The sequence below is a fragment of the Magnolia sinica genome, chromosome 15 (assembly GCF_029962835.1).
Source record: "Magnolia sinica isolate HGM2019 chromosome 15, MsV1, whole genome shotgun sequence".
Lineage (NCBI taxonomy): Eukaryota > Viridiplantae > Streptophyta > Magnoliopsida > Magnoliales > Magnoliaceae > Magnolia > Magnolia sinica.
The window spans coordinates 27188798-27212332 of record NC_080587.1 but is presented as its reverse complement, the minus strand read 5'-3'; the positions used below and the strand labels follow the sequence as shown (position 1 = coordinate 27212332).

Sequence of the window (23535 nt, the reverse complement as noted above, 5' to 3'; positions counted from 1 at the left end):
GATTAATAAATAACTAAGTTTTGGTTAAAAGCTTACAAGACAATATATGATGATAATCAAATAAATGAAAGAAAACATACAATTAAATAAAAGTTCATATTTGAAAAAAATATGTACTAATCACGATGTTTAATGCAATATTCATTCTTGTGAATTGGAGATCCGTCAAATTTGATCTGATACCACTTTGAAAGGCCCGACACTATAGTATTTGAAGGTATTTATTCAATTTTAGGGACGTTCATAAGGCCAAAGATGGATGACCCTCATCCAATGTCTGCAACTACTACAAGAGTGGAAATGAGCCAATCACTTCTCCGATTCTATGGTTAGGATGGCCATTGGACACAATCAATGGTTTAGATCGTATAGAGTTAGCCTAATGGACAATCAGTAATTCTCTCTTGATTCCTCTCTTAGTTTTCCCTTTGGGGATTTACTCGAATGCGTGTCTTTATTAAGGGAATGCTTGCCACTTTTATAAAGTGAGGAATCGATAGAATTAGGAGGTGTTTGGATAGGATAGAGCTCATCTCTATCAAATTGGAACTTTGTACTTTATTTCAGTCATCTCTTATTTGAATTCGAATTCAAATTAGCACTTCGAGAAAGTGGAAAAGGAGTATTTACTTAAAAATATTTTGAGGGAGAATTGTGTGGGACCCACTCACTAGTGGTTACTCACAAGTGGGCTCTGTAGGCCTATTTCCAAAAAATTAGTTACACTTCTCTACTATAGACACCTAAACCGTGGTTTGATTGTCATGTATCTATAACTATTTGTCCAAAAGTGCATTGGTTCTCGTCCACAAGTGGGCTAACAAACCATAGAGATGTACGGTTTTCCATGAGTACAGTTAAGACACAACTTTGTCCAAATTCAAACAACCAATTAATGTTTGGTGCTTGCGTATTCATCATCATATCGTGCTAGATTGTTAAATACCTCTCAAAATAACTTCCAAAATAAATGAAAGATTATATGTCCAACCCATAGAACCGATATAGATATATGTGTGTATACTGTATACGTGATTATTTTACACACAATTATATATATATAGTTTTTGGGTGTGGGTAATATAATTTTTGTGCATTGTGTGACATTAGCTATTTAATCGTCTATTAAAAGCTTGGTCTACCTCTTAAACCATTGTGCAAATGCGCACAATGGCTTGTGCATATGCGTCGCTAGTGTCAAATGTGCCATGAAAGGTCTGGCCTATAGTATTGACTGGTTTATATTTTCTTTGATCTTGTAATGGACTTTTAGATCTCCTCATATCTGCTATAATTAGAAGGTTTTTTTTGAAGTAATTTGTGTTGTAATTTCTCCGATCGCTCTTATTTTATGTTGTATCTGCTCCGATTTGACTATTCATTTCTAGACCTAGTAGTGTTTTAGTTCCTCAGTTCTGGAGCCTTTGGTCACTTAGTGATTTCGATGGATATCTAAGCTCTATTTTGATGGATATCTAAGCTCTAAACTATGTACGGTCAGATCTGACTGTTTCCAGAATTTGAAATTGGTTTAGTTTCACTATTATGGGTAGAAGAAATATGTTATGTTCATTAGAACGATTTGGATTTGCATAAACCTACATGTGGGGCTAACCATCTGGTGAATGGTGATCCTAACCATTCACATTGTGTATCCTGTCTTGGATGGGGGGAAAAGCTAAATTTCTCACCTGGGCATTGGTTGATTTCTTCTGATTGCCCCCTGTAAATGTGGAGCACGTAGTGCTTTTGATGAAGATCTAAGCCCTAAACTATGTACGGTCAGATCTGACTGTTTCCAGAATTTGAGAAATGTGTCAGGAATTTGGTTTAGTTGCCCTATTATAGTAGAAGAAATATGTTATGTTCATTAGAATGATTTGGATTTGCTCAAACCTACATGTGGGGCTAACCATCTGGTGATCCTAGCCATTCACATTGTGTATCCTGTCTTGGATGGGGGAAAAGCCAAATTTCTCACCCGGGCATTGGTCGATTTATCTATTGCCCCCTGTAAATGTGGATCATTTGGCTGTAATTGTCTATTTGCAACTCAGCAATCTGATGCTGTGGATAATTTGGTAGGGCAGATGTTTGGTGTGGGCCATATGATGATGGGGTCCACTAGAGTGGTTTAGATTAGGATGGAGTAGGCCCCATCTGTACCTTTTTTGGTTCATGTAGGAGATGCTGTTTCTCTAGAGGGTCGTATAATAATGTCTCACGAAGAGTGGTTTGGAAGTCCTAAAAGAGTGTTTTGGCATGCTGAATACCTTGGAAATGAAAAGGCTTTCCAGAAACTTACTTTTCTCCCCTTCGCAAAAAAGGGTAGGTTGGAAATCCTTTCCCATTTCCAAGGTTTTACTAAAAAATTGTGGAAGCTGAGTGTAGATTTCATAGGTTTTGAGAGACACCTCTTGTTCTGTCAGTTGACACTGACATTCCTATCGAAAACTGTACTCCAAACGAAACCACAGGACTGATGGAATCTGCAGTTTCCCATTTCCTGAGAACCTCATGTTGGTTTCCCATGTCCAAAATTTAGGTTTCCTCCATCCCACACTCCCCAAGGGACTACTTGAAATCGTAGTCTGTTGTACCTCTGCCATAGATATAGTTCACCCTGGGTGGTTAGAACTGTTACTTGGTCATCCTGTTGTGGATGGACCATGTTGCAAAAATGCAGCAAACATATGTTTGTAAACATCCATTTCATTGAATATTGGTCAGTGAATATGAACCATGGGTCTCTTTAGTTTTAATCCGATTATCCTACATGTATGATTTTCTTCTGTTGGGCCATACAAGTGGGTCCCACTGAGCAAAAGTTTTTCAATCGATATGGGTGGGCTCCAATTACATTGAAGGCCCTGCATACTACAATTTGGAGGCATTCATGTTATTTACTAATCTTGCTCAATAGTAATAATTGTTTGCTAAATTGTCTGACTTTGAGGTTGAGAAGCCACCTATATCCATGATTAAATAATAATCTGTATTGCTTAGAAATTTGCATATTGTGATTGTTTTTTCCCATCTTTTTGTCCAAAATGTCAATATGACTAATTGGTGCACATGCTGACTGATCTATATTGCCCAATGGAAGGTCCATGTCATTCGGATGGCTTTAGCCAAGAAAAGTAAGCTGATCAATAGTCACTGGTAAACTGACTTTTTGGGCTTATATGCTCAGTCAGCAACAAGGTATACAGCCATTACGTGACGGTAACGGCCATAACTGTTGCACATTACGGAGTCGTAATGGCCGCTATAGGAAAAACTACTTGTGACGGCCCCATAATGGTCCCGAAACAGGGTTTTCAAAAAAATAAAAAATGCCGTAATGGCCATTACAGCCCATATCGTAATGGTAATGGCAGTGGCCATTATGGCCACCGTTACCGTTATTGAACAGAAACCAGGTTACTTGATAAACCCCTAACCACCTGCCCCCAACCAAATACAATTCCCACAGTAAATTATGGTACAGCTCATTCCATCCTGGGTTCCACTAGATCCCTGATGGCCTTAACACAGCGAGGGAGCAGGGTGGAACTGGAATGGGAAGGTAAAAATATGAAGCACAAATGTGGCCATACTACCTTAGCTTACTATGAGGTTGTCATCCACAGGGTAGGTTGTGCCAATAGACTCTGCACCTAGTGCCTTTCTCAGTGATTTTAAGGTTATGTGGTCTAGGAATGCCTGTCTAGAAGATGAGTTTATTTTCTGGAGTAGCAGCTAAATGCAGGGGAAGAGTTGAATCTTGTGGAACATGGTGCCTTTTGCTATTTGTTCGGAGGTGTGGAAGGAAAGTAATAAAAGGATTTTTCAAGGAGGTCTGGAACTTGCCCGAAACATTTTGATTGAATAAAGGGTTTGATCATTGAATGGGCATCGCTCTCATCGAAATTAAGCGGAATGTTGATGGCAGACATTTGGAATGAGTGGTCTAGCGTTATGGGATAATTTGTGGGCTTCTTGCATGGGTTAAATATTTGTTTATCCCTGGGGCTTTACACTCTGCCTTGGCTCTTATATTGTTGGTCCTTGTTTGGCGTTGTACTTTGGAACCCGGTTCTCCTTTAGTAATATAAAGACTCTACACCAGGAGGGTTTTTGTTCCAGCTTGGGAACTAAAACTCCGATGAAACTGAGTTGACTTAGTTTTGTGGGTCACCATTTTGATTCTTGCCTCCCCCCATGGAATACGTAACAGTTTGTCACAAATTCAAAGTGAGTCGTATGGATATTGACAAGTTGGAATGTATCACAGTTTTTGACCAAGTCAGAATGATTCATGCTGATTCTAACCGAGTTGGGACAAGTTGAGACAGTTCCCTGGTTCGCGCTCCAAAACCGAACTTTTGATTCATTGGTTCCCGTCACTGGAATGAGATAGGAGTTTGGACCAATTAAACTTAGTCCAGATTAGATTAAGCTTGCTCTAACTTTCAGAGAAGTCTAGTAGATGACCCGAGTTATCTTCAGTTCCAATGCAGTCAAGATCATCTTTCTAGTCAGATCTGGCATGGTGAAGATGAGCTTCCTCTTGACATGTTTTGAAATTGTATTTGGGTTCTATATCAATGTTATATATGATTCCTTTGATATGTTGTGATATTAATCACACTCATATACAAGGATATGTTCAATTGCATGAACCTAATGTGATATTTGGTATCATTATAAACACTAGGGGCCTGGCACATGCAGCACATGTGGAAACAATAGGGGAGAGAAATGGAGGAGAAGTTTGCAGCTACATGCTGGTGCTTGGTACATGCAAAGAGAGAGATGGGCTCTCAGAATGGTTGCAATGGTGGCCGACCCATCTCTACTTTTTCTGGTGCTGTGGCTCACTCGAGTTTTAGATCTGCCTTGTTTTGGGATAATGTTCTAGATTGAGCTGACGTTATAGATTTACGGAGTGAGTTTCGTAAAGTCATCACGGTGGGCCTCACAGGGCCTTTGTTGTACAAATCCCTATTAGGACGTAGTCTATGCGGGCTATACCTAAAAGAGGAGTAAAGTGGGAGCGGGCTACTCGAATGGAAGGATTGAAATGACAAAATGCCCCTCACTCGAATTCAATAAAATCCCACCCCTTAGCAGCATTCCACTGACGAATATGGGTAAAATTCCAGCTGTAAGCACACATAATTGCAAAATTCCCTAAATACCCCGACCAATGTTGGAGTCCATTTTATGCCCTTCTAAATCTTAAGATTTAGGACTCTAAAATTAATTGCGTGGGCAAAATTCTACAGGCGTTGTATATGCTACAGATGAAATTATTAAACAATTTGGTGAAGTTGAGCTCAGAATGAGTTTGGACAGACTTGTCTAAATCTTGAACCAGGTCATCATATCACATTTGCTTGGTCACTCCTAGGATCATGAAGTTCACCGAACTTATTTTGAGTTGTCCAATACTTCAGTATGGCATGGTGAAGTGATCGCTGATCCAGTGACGAATTCCTGGAGGATTGAGGAGCTAGGACTGATGTAGCCCAAAAATCGGCCACAATTAAATCGATGGAGTGATTAGCCTGGCTAATGGGTCCCATGTTCTACAAAGTCATGTCTCTAGTTTTGTTAAGTTTTTGAGAAATGCTATGGCCATTTCCTCTAGGAGGGACGAAGCGGTGAATTGCGGTGCACTTCCATGCATTTGATTGTCTAAATCTTGAAGCAGGTCATCATATCACATTTGCTTGGTCACTCCTAGGATCATGGAGTTTACTGAACTTATTTTGAGTTGTCCAATACTTCAGTATGACATGGTGAAGTGATTGCTGATCTAGTGATGAATTCCTGGAGGATTGAGGAGCTAGGACTGATGCAGCCCAAAAGTCGGTCACAATTAAATGGATGGAGTGATTAGCCTGGCTAATGGGTCCCATGTTCTACAAAGTCATGTCTCTAGTTTTGTTTTTTGAGAAATGCTATGGCCATTTGCTCTAGGAGAGATGAAGTGGTTAATTTCGGTGCACCTCCATGCATATGAGATTTGAGCCAATCATTTAGTGGGGCTGACTGTGAAAATCTGGTCTGATAATTAGGATAGTTCAGTTATCAGGTGGGCTACACTTCTGTGAAGAAAATGGACAGAATCACCCATCTGTAATGTACCTGTGGTCTACATAATCAGTGGAATTGTTGGTTTTCAGGGAATGTTAACAATATGCCCTGCTTGGTACAAAAACCCAATCTCACATTACTGTGATGCGTTGGCACATGTCCCACAATTCATTTTGTGGTCTCCGCTCACTCTATAACCTATATCCAAGGGTAGGGTTTTTTTCTCTATTAAAACAAGCTATTCATTTTCAAAAGTTTAGGGAGGATAAGGAGCTTAGTAGTAGACTCGTCTAAGGCTCCGCATTGGTTGTGCAATTCATGAAATGGCTTAACTGCTTCCCGATGGCTTTTTTGATTAGGAGATTTGGAGAAAATTGAAATATACAAGGCTGTATTGATCAGCGGTTGAGGTATTTTAAGAGGTTTCGGGGTTATATGCCTGCTCAATCTCTACTAACATGAGTAGTGCTTGGCCAATTTAACCCCCACAATTAGACACTGGAGGGGCATGAATGAGTAGCTTTGGAGGTGTGGCTAGCCCTTCAACTGAGGGCATTTTTGTCATTTCATTCTATTCATGCAAGTATCTTGTTCACACGTTCCTCCTCTTTGTGTGTAGCCCGCATAACAACTTCTTTCTAGGAAGCCAGTGCAACAAATACTTTGTTGGGCCGACCATGATGACTTTGTGACATCCACTCCGTACATATGTTGCGTCGGCTTATGTTAGGACATCATCCCAAGAAAGAGGCAGATCTAAAGCTAGAGTGGGCCACAACACCGGAAAAAGTAGGGATGGGTCGCTCACTGGTTGAACCATTCTGGTGTTTGAATAGACCTAATTTTTGTGGCATCTTATCACCTAGTTATACAACGGATCTGCATAGTCAGTTCCATCACCACCCTATTTATTTATTTTGTAATTTGTATTTTTTTAATCTTTATTTTTACTATCTATCATATTTTTCCTATTATTTTAATTGAAAATAGAAGTATCTTGAATAGGGTTGTTAACTTGGGTTCATGTCAAACCAAACCCGATTGACCTAACCTGATTTTGGGTTAGGTTGTCATGGTCCTTGGGTTGGGTTCAGGTTGGAAAATGCCAACCTGATTTGAATTCGGGTTGGGCTTGGGTTGAGCAAATTTGGGTTGGGTTAGGTTGGCTTGGGAACAATCACTTGTATTTGGATTGAATTGGGTTGGGTCGAGTTAGAGTATTTCGCATTGGGTTCAGGTTGGGCACCTCGGGTTGGAATTTGGCAGGTCGTCTTGAGGTTGGGGTTGGGTTTTGGGTTGAAACTTAACCCAACCCAACCTGCCTAAGTCGCACCCCTAGTCGTGTAGCCTATGCTCAGTGTTTAAATTATCGGCGACAATATCGAATTGTCATCGATAATATCGGTATCGTTGGGTAATCGAAACAGATAATCCATTTTTTTGTTTCTCTACTGGATATTGCTGAAATATCGGCGATAATATCGTTTTTTCGATATTTTCTAAAAAAATCGCTGATATTTCGCTGTTCCTACTAACTACCACCCTTTTTTCGATAAAAGGCCGAAGTTTTCGGCAATAAAATCTTCGAAATCCAAGAAAAACAAAAAAGAAGAAGAAAATACCTGTTTTTCGCTTGGATCTGTTTGAAGACGCGAATTTCAGAGATTCACAGTTGTTCATTGCAGATCAGCATGTCTCCCAAACCCAAAAAAAAAAAAAAAAAAAATAATCATATTTTCTGTCGAAAAATCCTCCGGCGACTTCTCCAGAAAGAATCAGGCTATGAAAAATGGAGATCTTGTTGGAAAACATAGGATTTTAAAAAAAATTTGGGATGAGGGGGAGGGATTTCCAAGGGTTGAAAATCGGGAGATATTGTTGGGAAAGAGAGGGTTTTTTGAAAATTTGGGATGAGGGAGAGGGAATTTCGGGTTTAGACAAAAATGGGGATCAGGTTTTGGTTTTAAATGGGGGTTTGGCTTTGACGCTGCCAGGTCAGTGCTCTGTGGGCCCCACCATGATGTATCTGTTTTATCCATGCTGTCCAATCGTTTTTAAAGATCATTTTAGAGCTTGATCCAAAAATGAGTTAGATCTAAAACTTAGGTGGACCACACCACGGGAAAACAATAGTGATTAAATGTCCACCATTAAAAACCTCCTAGGGCCTGCAGTAATGTTTATTTGATATCCAAGCTGTTGATTAGGTCTTACATACTTGGGTGAAGGGAAAAAAGAAATATCAGCTTGATCCAAAACTTTTGTAGCGCGCAAGAAGTTTTTAATGGTAGACGTTCAATCAACATTGTGTGGTCCACTTGAGATTTTGGTCTACCTCATTTTTGGGCTGATATCATAATATGATCTAGAAAAATGGATAGATGGAATGGATGAAACAGATGCATCATGGTGGGACCACAGACCATGGACCACCAGGGATAGTGTCACCAGCCCATCTCGAGTGCGTACATAGTATGGACGTGGTTTGGCTAGTGACATTGATCTATGCGCTGTGGGCCCATCATGATCTATGTGTTTTATCCACACCGTCCATCCATTTTTACACCATTTTAATATTAAATCTCATAAAAGAGGTGGATCAGGATCTCAGGTGGACCACACCATGGGAAAATAGTAGTGATTGAATTTCTACCATTAAAAACGTCTTAGGGCCCCACTGTAATGTTTATTTGACATCCAACCTGTAGATTAAGTCATACAGACTTGGATGAAGTCAAAAAAACAAATATCATGCCAATTATTAGCTTGATCCAAAACTTTTGTAGCCCTAAGTTTTTAATGGTAAGAGTTCAATCAACACTGTGTGGCCCACTTGAGATTTTCGTCTACCTTAGTTTTGGTTTCATACCATAAACTTATCTGGAAAAATAAATGGACGTCATGGATGAGACATATAATTTTGGGGCCCATAGAGCAGTGTGACCACTAGACATTGGCTAGTGGCCGGGTGAGTAGCCAATCGTTTCTAGGCAGTACCCCTGGCGGACTGAGTAAACGCTGTGGGCCCACCATCATGTATGTGTCATATCCACACCGTCCATCCATTTTTGCATACCATTTTAGGGCATGGTCCCAAAATTTAAGAATATCCAGAGCTTATGGACTACACTATAGAAAATAGTGTGAATTGAACATATACCGTTGAAAACTTTTGGGGTCCACAGAAGTTTTGGATGAAGCTGATATTTATGTTTTCCCTTCATCCATATATTTTTTACCTTATTAATGGGTTGGATGACAGTAAACATCACTGTGGGCTCTAGGAAAATTTCAATGAGGGATATCATTAATCCAACTGTGATGCAGGACATGAATTTAAATATGATATGCAAGATTTCAGGCTTAGATCATACCAGTTCAGAAACAATCACACAAATTCCACATCCCACATGAAAATCCAAACATTCAATTAAAGGGGAATCTATGCGGGTCCAGGCCTACACACATTAGGCTGGATCAATGAAAATTATGAACCAAATAATACTCAAAGGGAAATAAAAATCAATCACACATGCATAAGAATCAGTCCCTAATCCAAGGGATTCGCCAATCTCAATTCAAGGAACCCTAGGGTGAGAAAATTGGCAAATATGTTAGAGAAAACGTAATCTAGGGCTAGAATTCATAAAAAACAGCTATAAGAGGATAAAAGAGGACAAAAACCTAAGCCAAAAGATGATCCTGCGTATGAGCAGCGGGCCTGGGGTGCTCGCATGTGTGCAGGTACCCGGCTGCACGTGCGAGGGGGCATCGTTTGCAGAAAATGCTCTCCTTGGCCCTGGTCGGCCAGGGGGATGCTCCAAAACCCTGAAGTTTCGGGTCGATCTGAGCTACAGCTTGCGCGTGGTGCTCCGCCGAAGTTTCAGCTCGCCTGCGGGCCGAAATCTGGAAACCTGCTGTAATGAAGAAAACTGATGCAACAAAAGGACGAATTTGAAGTACGGATGGTGGTGGAAGATGAAAAAAAGAGATGATGGAGGATGGGGTTGAATCGGAGTCGATGTGGCTTCGCACCACAACAGTTAACCCTTCGAAAAGGGAGAGCTTCGCATTCACTTTTGAATTCTTCCACAACTCACGAAGAGAGCAGAAAAATAAAGCAGGAATTTTTTTATTAACTTGAATGAATCAAAAGAACTATAAGGGGTGCCTATTTATAGGGAAAATCCTATACCCCAAAAACTTGCACCATGTGTGCAACCTATTACTTAGTAATGAAGTAAACTAAATTAAAAATCAAACAAAGAATCTAAAGCGTTCACGATGTTCTAAATAAGAACAATAAGCAAAACCTAAAATATGAAATCAATTCGACGAGTGGGCCACGATCATGAGATCCCATGATGGGCTTTTCTTGACTATTGGGCTCACTTTTCTGAACCAAAACTTATCTTCTAACTAGGAGGCCCTCCTTGGACGTCGTCATCGAGCCAGATCGATGGTGGGGTCCTTTTGCGTACGTACGTGCGTAGGGGTGGTGGTGTGCGGGCGTGTGTGTGCACGATGTCCTCATCAACTCTCCCCGGCTGCGAAGATTTCGCCATTGACGAAATAAAACTCCTGAACTGCTCTAGGATGTCATGATCAAGTCGCGGAAGCTCCTCATCAGTGAGCCACGTGCTGTTTGAAGCTGGGCGTGACTTCCATTTAACTAGGTATTTTTGAAACCTGCCATCCGATGTGGAAATTATCTCATGGTCCAGGATATCCTCTATTTCCTCTCTGGGTGTATGAAGGCTAGGTATGGGAGGTAGAGGCTGGGAGGAAAGGTCGGGAAGAGGCCATGGATCAAAGGGTAAGTTTGGGGAATAAGGATGGGTGGGCGAAGGGCCGGACAAAGTATCAGTGGGTCCCTGAAAAGCAACTAGATCCTCCACATTGAATGTGGAACTAATTCCTATGGAAGGTGGAAGATCTACCTTATACGCATTGAGACCGTTTTGCTTTAAAATTTTGAAGGGCCCAGCGCTACACGCGTGTAACTTACGAACGGCCCCTGGAGGGTACCGCTCGGGCCTGATGCGGACCATCACAGAGTCCCCAATATTGAACTCTTTGAAACGTCTATGTTGGTCTGCAGAAAATTTGTAATGCTCATTACTAGTAGTGATCTTTCGCCTGATTTCTTGATGCAATGAATGCATGTGATGCGCAAAAGACTCTGCAGACTCTGATGGCCTATGGGACAATGACATGGGGATAAGATCAATAGGCTTCCTAGGCTTGTAACCTGTAATGACTTCAAAAGAACTTAGACCTGTGGACCTATTGACAGAACTATTGTATGCAAACTCGGCTATGGGTAGTACGGCGTCCCATGTCCTAGTATGCTCCCCCACTAAACATCAAAGTAAACTCCCGAGGCTCCTATTAACCACCTCAGTCTGGCCATCGGTCTGAGGGTGGTAGGCAGAAGAAAATTGGAGCCTAGTATTCATCATGTGCCATAGTGTCTTCCAAAAGTAACTCATGAATCTCACGTCACGGTTAGACACTATGGTTTTTGGTAACCCATATAGTTTGACGACCTCACTAAAGAACAACTTGACAACATGCGATGCGTCGGAGGTCTTAGAACAAGGAATGAAGTGGACCATTTTAGAGAAACAGTCCACGACAACAAATATGGAGTCATGCTTTCGAATAGGCACGAAGTCCATATTGATGTCCTGCTAAGGGATGAATGGGACTGGCAAAAGTGTATATAATCCTGTATTCTATTTCCTCTGCTTTGCCAGTTGACAAGTACGACATTGCCCTATAATTTTGGCCACGTCCTGCTTGAGGCTTGGCCAATGAAATCTATCCTCCACTAGGGTAATGGTCTTGTCACGACCGAAATGACCCGCGACCCCCCTGAATGTAACTCCCAGACAAGAAAATCGCGAAGGGAGGTGCGTGGTATGCACAAGAGGTCACTCCTAAACAAATATCCGTCCAAAACCAGATACTGTTAGCTACTGACGGACTTTCTAACAAAGACGTATACACAACCCCAAAATCTGGACACTCAGAATACTCTTCTTTGATGCGCTCAAGGCCCGTAACTTCAACGCTCATGGAGTTGAGTAATGTGACTCGACGACTCAACGTGTCGGTAGGCTTATTCTCTGCACCGGTCTTGTGCTTAAGCACAAAAGTGTACTCTTGAAGGAATTGAACCCACTTAGCGTGCCTGGGGCTTAATTTCTTCTGAGTTCAAGTATTTTAAGGCCTCGTGATTTGAGAACAAGACAAATTCTTGCGGTAACAGGTAATGTCGCCAATGGCGTAGTGATTGCACTACCGCGTAGAATTCCTTGTCATAGGTGGAATATCTTTGCTTCGCTTCATTCAGTTTCTCACTAAAAAAAGGCGACAGGGTGCCCTTCCTGGCTAAGTACTCCTATGCCGACTCCTGATGCGTCACATGCGACTTCAAAAGCTTTTGAAAAATCTGGAAGTCGCGTGACTGGAGTTTCGGTCATCTTAACCTTTTTCTCCTTGAAGGCCTTCGAGGCGGCCTTTGTTCATTGAAACTCTCCGTTTTTTTATGCAGTTCGTGATGGGAGCCAAATGGAATTGAAGCCTCGAATGAACCGCCTATAAAAAGTGGCTAAGCCATGAAAGCTGCGCACCTCATGAATATTGCAGGGTTCAGGCCAATTAACGATGACCTTAACCTTCTCGGGATCCGCCGATACGTCTTCAGCTGACACAATAAAACCTAAGAAGATCACACTACTAGACAAGAATGCGCACTTCTTTAGGTTGGCGTGCAACTTCTCGGCCCTAAGGATCCCACAAACCTGCCTCAAATGGTTGGGGTGTTGCTCCTTAGTATTGTTATAAGTCAAGAGATCATCAAAGTATACGATCAGGAACTTCCCCATGAAGGGTCTTAACACTTGGGTCATCACATACATGAAAGTGCTTGGGGCATTAGTTAACCCAAAAGGCATCACTAGACACTCATATAGCCCATCCTTCGTCTTGAAGGCCGTCTTCCACTCATCACCAGGGCGTATACGGATTTGGTGATACCCACTTTTAAGGTCAATTTTTGAGAAGATAGTAGCATTGGCCATCATATCTAGCATAGGTGAGAAAACCTTTCGACGAATAGACCTCTAGTCGGTTCGAGGTCACTTCTTCAGGTCTCCTAGTCCTATGGAACGATTAAAACGGGGTCTCCAACTTCAACTGGTACGCCTGCCTATACACCTCTTGGACAAATGGCCCGTAAAGAGCAAAAAGTCCATCAACAGTGTGAGCAGGGTGCCGTGACTAGCAGGAGCTTCGGAGCCAACCTGCACAAAAATTTGGAACAGGTCAACAACCAGCCTTTCTAGTTCGATTAGGTTCAGTGTGCCCCGGTGCAAGTGTGAGAATGAATCGATTACAGACCCCTAAAGATCAATCTCTTAGGGATTACTTGCAAGACAAGGACACGTCAAGAAAGCAGCTAAATTAGATAAGCAAACCGCGAGCCAGAACAGCGAAAAAAAAAGTAAAAAAAACAGAGGGCGACGCGGTATGGGAAACCGATACTTGACTGTGATTTTATTGATGGCCCTACTATCAACACATATCCTCCATGTGCCATCCTTCTTAGGTGTAAAAAGGGCGGGCACGGCACACGGACTCATGCTCTCTTGAATGAAACCCTTCTCTAGGAGTTCATCAATCTGCCTCTTCAACTCAACGTGCTCCTTTGGGGTCATTCTGTAATGCGAGAGGTTTGGTAGAGTTGCCCCAGGGATTAAATCAATGACATGCTGTATATCCCTCATAGGGGGAAGTTCATTTGGTAGGTCATCAGGAAAGACATCACGAAACTCATGTACTACCTGATGGCCTCAGTGGGTAACTCTATGCTAGTCTCTGGTACACTCCCTAGCCACAGGGGCGTATATCATCAAGTCCGCCTCTGTCTTTCGCCCAAAGTCTTTGGCATTCAAAATATGGAGCGGTTTGGACTTGGACTTCAACTCCTTCACTTCTTTTGGGCCGCTCACACCACTCTGTGTGGTGAACTCTTTTCCAGTTGTATTCTTGGGTGGCAGAGGATTTAACTTGACCTTCTTGCCCTCAAACCAGAATGTACACACATTTGAACGACCAAATATGGTAACATTCCTGTCATAGAGCCACGACCTACCCAGAATAATATGATCCACATCCATAGGAACAACATCACACCAAATTATGTCTTTATATGATCCGAACTGAATAGGGACAAGACAGCAGTGTGATACTGGAATGGATATTTCATCAACCCAGGAGACTCTATAGGGCTGAGGATGGGCTTCCAGCTTCAAGCCCAAGCGATTCACAGTGCTAGTCGATGCCACGTTGGCACAACTACCACTATCCACGATCATCTTAGAGCTCTTTTCTCCACATTTTGCATAAGTGTAGAAGATCGTGTTGCGGCGCCAGTCATCAGTGTTCTTGGCTTGAGCTAGGGCGCAAAGCACAATCGCGAGGGTCACAGACTCTTGTGCTTCCTCTTCCTCATCACTAGGGGTTTCGACTGACTCATATTCCTCCTCACAATCACTCTCTGGGGGTACTACTTTTACTTGCCCATCAATAAGGAGTACTTTGGTGCCCTCTCTCGTGCTGCACTAGTGAGCAAAATGACCAAACCCTTGACACCTAAAACACCTAGTGGCCCCACTTCCATGTGAACTAGACCCGACAATCTCTTTACCCTTATCATCCCTAGGTCTGGGCTGAACATTAGAGGAAAGTTTGTTGTGGAATCCGGTGTTAGGTTTAGCCCCAGAGGGGTTGGCCTTAGCACCGTATTCACGAAAGTCAAACCGCCTTCCCACAGATGCTTTAAGGCATTGCTCGACATCTATCACTAGGTACAATTGTTTAATAGTGTCTATCTCTTTGGCGAGCAATTCTCTCCTGATGTCAGGACGGAGACCCGTTTTGAAACGAGCAAGGGTAAGTACTGGGTCCTCATCAACCTCATAGTGGGTCGAGTATTCTTCAAACTTCTTGATATAGTTCGCAACACCCATGGAACCTTGTCGAAGAGACCGCTACTCCTCAATCAATCGTAAGCGATAAGAGAGAGAGGTACTTTTCTTTAAGCGTTTCTTTCATCTCTACCCAATGAACTATTGGGAGTTCCCTCGCTCTTTCTTTTTTTTGCTCAACTGTCGCCCAAAACCTTTTTGCTTGACCCACAAACTTCATCTTAGCGAATCGGACTCGTCGAGCATCCGACATATCATACCACTCAAAATAGTGGTCCATATCCGCCAGCCAATCTAGAAAGGCTTTAGGGTCCAAGTGGCCATCAAATGTGGGGGCATCTATCCTAACTCCCTTGAGGAGTTGTGCATTTGGGTCATATTGATCATGGTGTCCTTCACGGGGTGGGTGCATTGGTACGCGCCCATGACCAGCTCCTTGGCCGCCTCCATTCTTTGGTCTAACATCCTGACCAACTGCCTGAGATTGGGCATCTTCCTCAGTGGTGGGGTTTGCCCTGAATGAGGCCTCTATTTCTTCTAGGCATTTATCTATGCGTTGTTCACAGTGCTTATTCAAGGACTCAACCTGCTGGGCTAACTTGACCACTATTTCTTACAATTGCTTCATGTTTAGTGCAGGGTGCAAACCGAAACCACGACCTGTACGTGTGGGCATACACTGACTTGCTCAACCTAAGGACCTACTACGGCAACTATATGCGTCTAAAACTAAATGACCCTACGAGACTCTATATGAAGGAGACTACACACCATTACCAAAATTCGGTTATATATGATGGACTGAATGCATGGACTCAAAGAAACTATACCCTAAATATGTGGTGAATTCCCCTACAAGAACTCTAGGCTCTGATACCAAATTTGATGCAGGACATGAATTTAAATATGATATGCAAGATTTCAGGCTTAGATCATACAGTTCAGAAACAATCACACAAATTCCACATCCCACATGAAAATCTAAACATTCAATTAAAGGGGAATCTATGCGGGTCTAGGCCTACACATGTTAGGCTGGATCAATGAAAATTATGAACCAAACAATACTCAAAGGGAAATAGAAATCAATCACACATGCATAAGAATCAGTCCCTAATCCAAGGGATTCCCCAATCTCAATTCAAGGAACCCTAGGGTGAGAAAATTGGCAAATATGTTAGAGAAAACGTAATCTAGGGCTAGGATTCATAAAAAACAGCTATGAGAGGATAAAAGAGGACAAAAACCTGAGCCAAAAGACGATCCCGCGTATGAGCAGCGGGTTTGGGGTGCTCGCACGTGCGCAGGTACCCGACTGTACGTGCGAGGGGGCGTCGTTTGCAGAAAAAGCTCTCCTTGGCCCTGGTAGGCCAGGGGGATGCTCCAAAACCCCGAAGTTTCGGGTCGATCCGAGCTACGGCTTGTGCGTGTTGCTCCGCCGAAGTTTCAGCTCGCCTGCGGGCTAAAATCTGGAAACCTGCTGTAATGAAGAAAACTGATGCAACAAAAGGACGAATTCGAAGTACGGATGGTGGTGGAAGATGAAAAAAAGAGATGATGGAGGATGGGGGTGAATCGGAATTAATGTGGCTTCGTACCACAGCAGCTAGCCCTTCGAAAAGGGAGGGCTTCGCACCCACTTTTGAATTCTTCCACAACTCACGAAGAGAGCAGAAAAATAAAACAGGAATTTTTTTATTAACTTGAATGAATCAAAAGAACTACAAGGGGTGCCTATTTATAGGGAAAATCCTATACCCCAAAAACTTGCACCATGTGCGCAACCTATTACTTGGCGATGAAGTAAACTAAATTAAAAACCAAACAAAGAAATCTAAAGCGTTCATGATGTTCTAAATAATAACAATTAGCAAAACCTAAAATATGAAATCAATTCGACGAGTGGGCCACGATCATGAGATCCCATGATGGGCCTTTCTTGACTATTTGGCCTACTTTTCTGAACCAAAACTTGTCTTCTAGATAGGAGGCCCTCCTTGGACGTCGTCATCTAGCGAGATCGATGGTGGGGTCCTCCTGCGTATGTACGTGTGTAGGGGTGGTGATGTGCGGGCATGCGTGTGCACGATGTCCTCATCAAACTGTTTAGTGTGGTGTGGTCCACTTAAGCTTTTTTTATGCTTCAATTTGGGTGGAACCCATAAAATCAGTGGAAAAATGGATGAATGGTACGGATAAGCCACATACATCTATATTGTTCTTCCCTGTGAGTCCCACAATCATAGGTCCTACCCACCTCGGTGGATACGGAGTCTCACCTAATCTAATTACTGGGGAAGCGGATTGCGTGGTGAGTAACTCACTACGCTTAGTGTATTGAGTAAACTCTGTGAGGTCCACCATGATTTATGTATTTTATCATCTCCGTCCATCCATTTTAACAGATAATTTTAGGGATTGAGACAAAAAATGAGGCATGTCCAATGTTCAAATGGACCACACCATTGGAAACAGTTGAATTGAACGTCTTCCGTTGAAAAATTCTTGGGAGCCATAGAAGTTTTGGATCAAGCTTATATTTGTGTTTTAACTTCATTCATGTCTATATGATCTTATGAATAGGTTGGATGACAAATAAATATCACTGTTGGGCCTAGAAAGGTTTCAATGGTGGAAATTATTATCCCCACTGTTTCCAGTGGCATGATCCACTTTATCTTTCGATGTGCTTCAATTTTGGGCTAAACCCCTTGAATTAGATGGGAAAATGGATGGACGATATGGATAGACTACATACATTCAAGGTATTCCCAACTGAGTTTACTCAGTACGATAAGAGCGTATTGAGTAACTCAGTACACAATCCGATTTCCTTTCCTAGGAAGTACCTCAGCTAGGATGTAAGGTGGGGTCCACCATGATGTTTTTGAAAAATCCACCATGGCCATCTTTTTTTCCCGATCATTTTAGGACATGAACCCAAAAACTAGGTGTATCCAAAACTCAAGTTGGCCACATGAGAGGAAACTGTGGAGATTCAGTGACCACCATTTAAACAAATGTGTATTTTTTTGAATTCATTTACTTTGCATGTCTTGATTATTGTAAGCTTGTATTTGTATTACATAATTACTATTTGAGTGATTTCTTACGACAACGCATGCCTTTTGGCCCCAATTAAATGGAAACTTATTATTTAATGCATTCTTTTTGCAATTTTTTCATTCCTGAATATGTAAATATGTGTATTTAGGCATGTCCTGAAGTTTCACTGAAAAATTCCACCATTTTCTCCATGTTTCCCCATTTTTCCCTGCATTTCTGGTTATTGGCGATAACGATGTTATATGTTCATCTCCAGCCAGCGAAACTTGTAGTGATACCGACAACTTGAACACTGCCTATGCTACAGATGATGTAGCTTACGCTACACACTGTAAATTGCTGAATGCTACATTGCATGCTACGTGCTATTTGAAACACTGGTCTCAAATAGTAGGAATCGGACCGTCAACTCATGATACTGTTGTATTACTCCTCACCTGTCAGGTTATCCAATCTCAGGGATAGGAATTCTTTACTCTCACCTTAATTTCTTCCCACTTTTTCACGAGAGGAAGGCCACGACGTTGAAGCTGTGAGTCTTCTTCAACCATGAGCCACCAATTCCGGACTGTGCCCTGGAGTTTTAGAACTGTGAGAAGCAGCTTAAGTGCTCTGTCATCTGGTGCCATACCAACCATTGAAGATTTGAGGTCCAGATTACCATCTGGATTCTGGATTTTGATCTTATGCACTTGGTTGGAGTGCAATAGTTCTGTCCTCCCTCTGGATAGATTGGGTAATCTTGTTGAGTGGGCACAAGCAGCCTCAGACCCTGTTGCATGTAGCAAGGTTATTGACATCACATGTTTACTTCACGATTGTCATTGTTGTTCTTGCTTTCACCTTAAGGTTGTTGCTTGATGATCTAGGTCAGAGTTGTTCTTCCTATTGACCTCCTTTATAGAGTTCACCCTGCCTATTAGATCATTCAATCGAGTGATGATGCTTCTGTGCATATGACTAATTTGTTTAAATGGCATATCCATCCTTAGAGGTCCTGACTATTATCTAGGTTCTTTGCCATCTTACCATTATAGAAGGTTTCTCTCCTAGCGCACTTGCATTGGCAGTTGTCATCACAGGTTGCAAATCTCTCTGTTTATCGGTCACAATGTTCTAAAGATCTAAAATATTGGGGCAAATCTGACAGTTGATTGAGCTACATGGACAACATATGAATGATCAATGAATCTATTATATGTAGAATGTTTGGATACTGGGTTAACTATTGAATTGTTCACGAATCCAATGGATCTGCTATATGAACAATGTATGGACTCCCGTCAATCAGTGACCATGGTATTAAAAAACATTTATGTGTTGACTGCATCAGCTCATACGCAAAGGAAAGAGTCATCCCTGTTACGCGATATGGGGTGAGGCAGTCCATTACGGAAAAAAAATGTGGCCACCACAGATGGCCCATTTTGAAAGTTTCTATTTTCAAAATTTCTTTTGTTTGTCCACTTCTTCATTCCAACCATGAAGGAAGCTTAGAAGCTAATTTTAAAATAGATCTAGGCCTCTTTTGAGCACATCACAAAATTTGAGTAGGATCAATGAATTGAAGGGAAGTGAACCATTTTGAGATTATATCAGAAGTAGGGGGTAAACCATCAATTTTTTTTTTTCAATTCCCCATTACCTTTTTGTTGTATTTATATGTAATGGGTTCTAATCCACCGAATCATGCTTGTTTTGTATTCGATTCAACTCATTGGGTCTAGCTGACACTACCCGACAACCGGTATTCTTACCAAAGAATGCCCCTTGCACCATCAAATACATGTCCAAAAAAAAAAAGATACTTGGGATCCTCACATTTTTTTAGAATTTTTGCCGGTAATTCTTGAGATCCCCTGAAAAAAAAAAGAAGAAGAAAAGAAAAAAGAAAAGAAAAGAAACCACTACAACTTACAATGCTGTATCAGCTGTTGTGGGGGCTATATCGGCTGATAGCCTGTATCCTATCACCTAGCAAAGCTGGTCGATCCCATTACATAATACCTTATCAGGGACAAATTGACTGTGGAACTGACCATTTGGTAGAGACCAAGTGATTTTCTTAGCATTTAGTTCTGTGATTGATTATTGTGAAGGGGTTGAAAAAGTAAACATGTATTTCGTAAATTTCAACTATATGTATTAATATATATATTTTTGTAGTTGATACTACAAGAAAATGTTTTGTGGATTCTCTCTCTCTCTCTCTCTCTCTCTCTCTCTCTCTCTCTCTCTCTCTCCAAATTCACGGTTCTAAATGTCATCAGCAGCTGAGTTAACTTAGATGAGTCATGTTAGATTGTTTTTGGCAAATCCACTGTTCTAAATCTCATCAGCAGCGGAGTTAACTTATACGAGTCATCTTAGTGTTTTTTTTTTTGGGTAAACTAGATGAATCACCATACTGAAAGGGGACTCCAATAGAGCTGAAACAGACAAGAACAACAACAGAAAAAGAAGAAAAAAGAAAGTAGACTGAAATGTAACAGGTTGGGGCAAACACTCCTAAATACTTTGAAAATTAGTCTCAATTGACAGCTAGTCGAAGGAAAATTTCGAAAAAACAAGAGAGGAGAACATGAAGAACTAATGGATATCGAAATCAAAGCTCTAACTCCATGATTTTTCATGCAAAACATGAAGAACCAATGGATTTATAACCACTTGATACTGATTTAACATAATTTCAACAAAAAGGGGATCAAAAATTGAAAAGGCTCACCGGATTGAACATGTGGGATATATTGGCACTACCCGTGCGTTTTGTATTGCATAGGCGGGATACAAGATATATCGTGGGATATATAGGCTGATATCATCGATATTTAAAACATTGAGTTGAACAAGTTAACTGCATGCATCAGCTCTAGTTGACAGTTGTGGTAGCTGTGAATAATATGGGTATGGGTACAGTTGCAAATGCGACCATGAAAGTGCATGTGCATTTGATAGCCATGCTAGTCACCATAAGCCTGTCCTCTAACCACTACCACTGCCATATCTATGACCATCATCTCCATCACAAGGCTGTCTAGATGGTCTCATCATTAGACGACACGTGCATCGACTAGCATTGTGTATGGTCTACAGTGTCATGCGTTTACTGCCTTCAACTTCTTCAGCAACCATCATTGGACAACTTTGATGCTACCACCAGTCTGAAGAGCCTCTCCTTGTTGATCCTCACTACTGGCTGCTGTTTCCTTCCATGGCGAAAAGTAAGGATATCTTCACTAAAAATATGGTCCAAGTTTACAGGACAGCACTTCTCTTGGTCACCTTGTCCTGTCCCCTTCTCCATATTCTTCAATTTCAGCATCGTGTTGTTGTGCATGAACACTAATTCGTCAGTCTTTTCTGACATGAGACTTTTTCCTTTTCTATATGCATGAGGGACAGAGGGAGAATATGCTCAAATAATTGCCTAATATTTGTGTAAAGAGCTAAAACAACAGAAAAAATTTGGATGAATAGTAACCGGGTCACTATTCATTTAGAAAGTGGTTCTAAAAAATGCAAAAATTTTGCAAGTCTCATACATGCATTTAGTAAGTGGTTCTAAAAAATGCCGGATATTTGTATTTGTCTCATACATGCATATAATTTGGTTAAAACACCAGTTTCCCCAAAGAATTTTTTTATTTTTTATTTTCAAAAGGAAAGAACGAAAGAAGCAAAACAAATATTTGGATGAATAGTAGCTAGGGTTACTTTACATCTTCAAAACAGTCTAGAAATGCCCAATAATGCGTGGGTGGTTAAGATGGGCAAAATAAGTATTAAAATAAAACATGAGAAAATTAGCCAAATAAGTTGTCATAGTTAGAGTTGAACAAGTTTCCCTTTGTTTGTTTTTTAATTTTTAGGACCTGTTTGACTGCTACTTCATCTCATTTTAGTTAACCGTGATTACTTTCTTTATAGGTAAGTTCGGCCTGAATCTGATTAAAAAATGAGATGAATTCATGAAACAGGCCCTTAATTTTAATTTTTAATGGAGCATTTACATTTGGTATCTATTTTTCTTCTATTGGAGTCTTTTCCTTTTCTTTGGTAAGATGAAACTGTGCGTATTCCTTTGGTTGATTCAATAGAAAGGTTTCTCTCTTTCTCCTTCTCCTTTAAATTTTCAGTGCAATGGGGGTAAAGGCTAAAAAGGCTTTGATGAAGAAAATAAAGAAGAGTTCTTCTGACTCAGTTGTTTCGGGTAGAGATGAAGTCTCGGACTTCTTGGTATGTTCTTTGCTAATTTATAGTTTCTGAATGTTCTGGTTTCCATGTAATTTTGTTATACATTACATAAATTTCTGTTAATTTCTTCTGATATATTTTTTCAGCCACTAGAAGGTGGTCCTGGAAGAAAACTACCCAAGAGCCGAGAAGAGCCTTTGAAGGATATTGCCACGGTCTTATATATAGGTCACATACCACATGGGTTCTACGAGGATCAAATGGAAGGTGCAATTCATCCATTCCTTTTGCCATGCCAGTGCTGCAATTTTGTTTTTGTTTTTTTTTTTTTCTAATCGAGTGGTCTGTTTTATAGCTTTCTTCAAACAATTTGGGAAAATCAAGAACTTGAGAATTGCACGAAATAAGAAGGTCGGACTTCCTTTGTTTTTGTTTTTTTCGCTTTTCCCTTCTTTTAAAATCATCATGGCCACTTTTAAAATAAAATCGTATCTATGCATTAATGAAACTACAATTAATGTGTTTGTACATTTGTTTGCCTTCTAGTTTTAGGTCGAATTAAAGAAATATGATTATATGTCTTTTGCCACGAGTAGTGTAGGTTATGGTGTCATGAATTTTAGACTTTTGTGATACTTGAACTCTTCCTTTACGATCTGTCTAGGGCTAGTGGCAAACCTTTGGTAGCTAACCGGATGGTAAAATTGTGAGAGGGTGGATTTAATATTGAAATTTAGAATCATAAGGCCACTTTAATTATTTTAATAATGATAATACAAAAAGAAAAACAACAACAATATTGTTAACAATAATAAATGAATCATTAGGTGTTAAATTTCATTATGGGTGTTTCAAAAGGAGTCTCTTTAACGAGTAACGATCACCTACAATTATTTGTAGGCCCTTGATGTACAACCTGTCTACAACTTTACCCGGACCGAGTTAGCTCGGTTAACTCGACTCGAAAAAGCTCGATTCGAATTGGTTCGAAACTGAGTTCGAGCTGATTTTTGGAGCTCGAAAAAATTTCGAGCCAAGTTCGAGCTTGTCTGAACTCAAATCGACTTGGATCGAACCCCAACTTGAATTGAACCAGTTCGGTGACTTAGTTATTTTGATATTGATGTTGCTCACCAAGTGTTTGATGAAATGACCCAACGAAGTGTCGGCTGGTGGCGAGGAAGGTATGGATATG

General features: G+C 41.0%; 1 protein-coding gene across 6 annotated transcripts in view; it reads left to right on the top strand.

The window, feature by feature from the left end:
• The window catches only part of LOC131227721 (uncharacterized), a 47401-nt gene that overhangs the window by 4863 nt on the left and 19003 nt on the right, over positions 1–23535 (top strand). For 2 of the 6 annotated variants that reach the window (XM_058223529.1, XM_058223528.1), the window contains exons 2-4: positions 22283–22382; positions 22487–22607; positions 22696–22751. In XM_058223529.1, the coding sequence (XP_058079512.1) occupies positions 22287–22382; positions 22487–22607; positions 22696–22751 (273 nt within the window). In that variant the 5' untranslated portion in view covers positions 22283–22286. Of the gene's footprint in view, positions 1–20540; positions 20639–22247; positions 22383–22486; positions 22608–22695; positions 22752–23535 lie in introns of all 6 variants that reach the window. The other 4 variants (XM_058223530.1, XM_058223524.1, XM_058223525.1 and 1 more) reach the window with 3 other exon arrangements.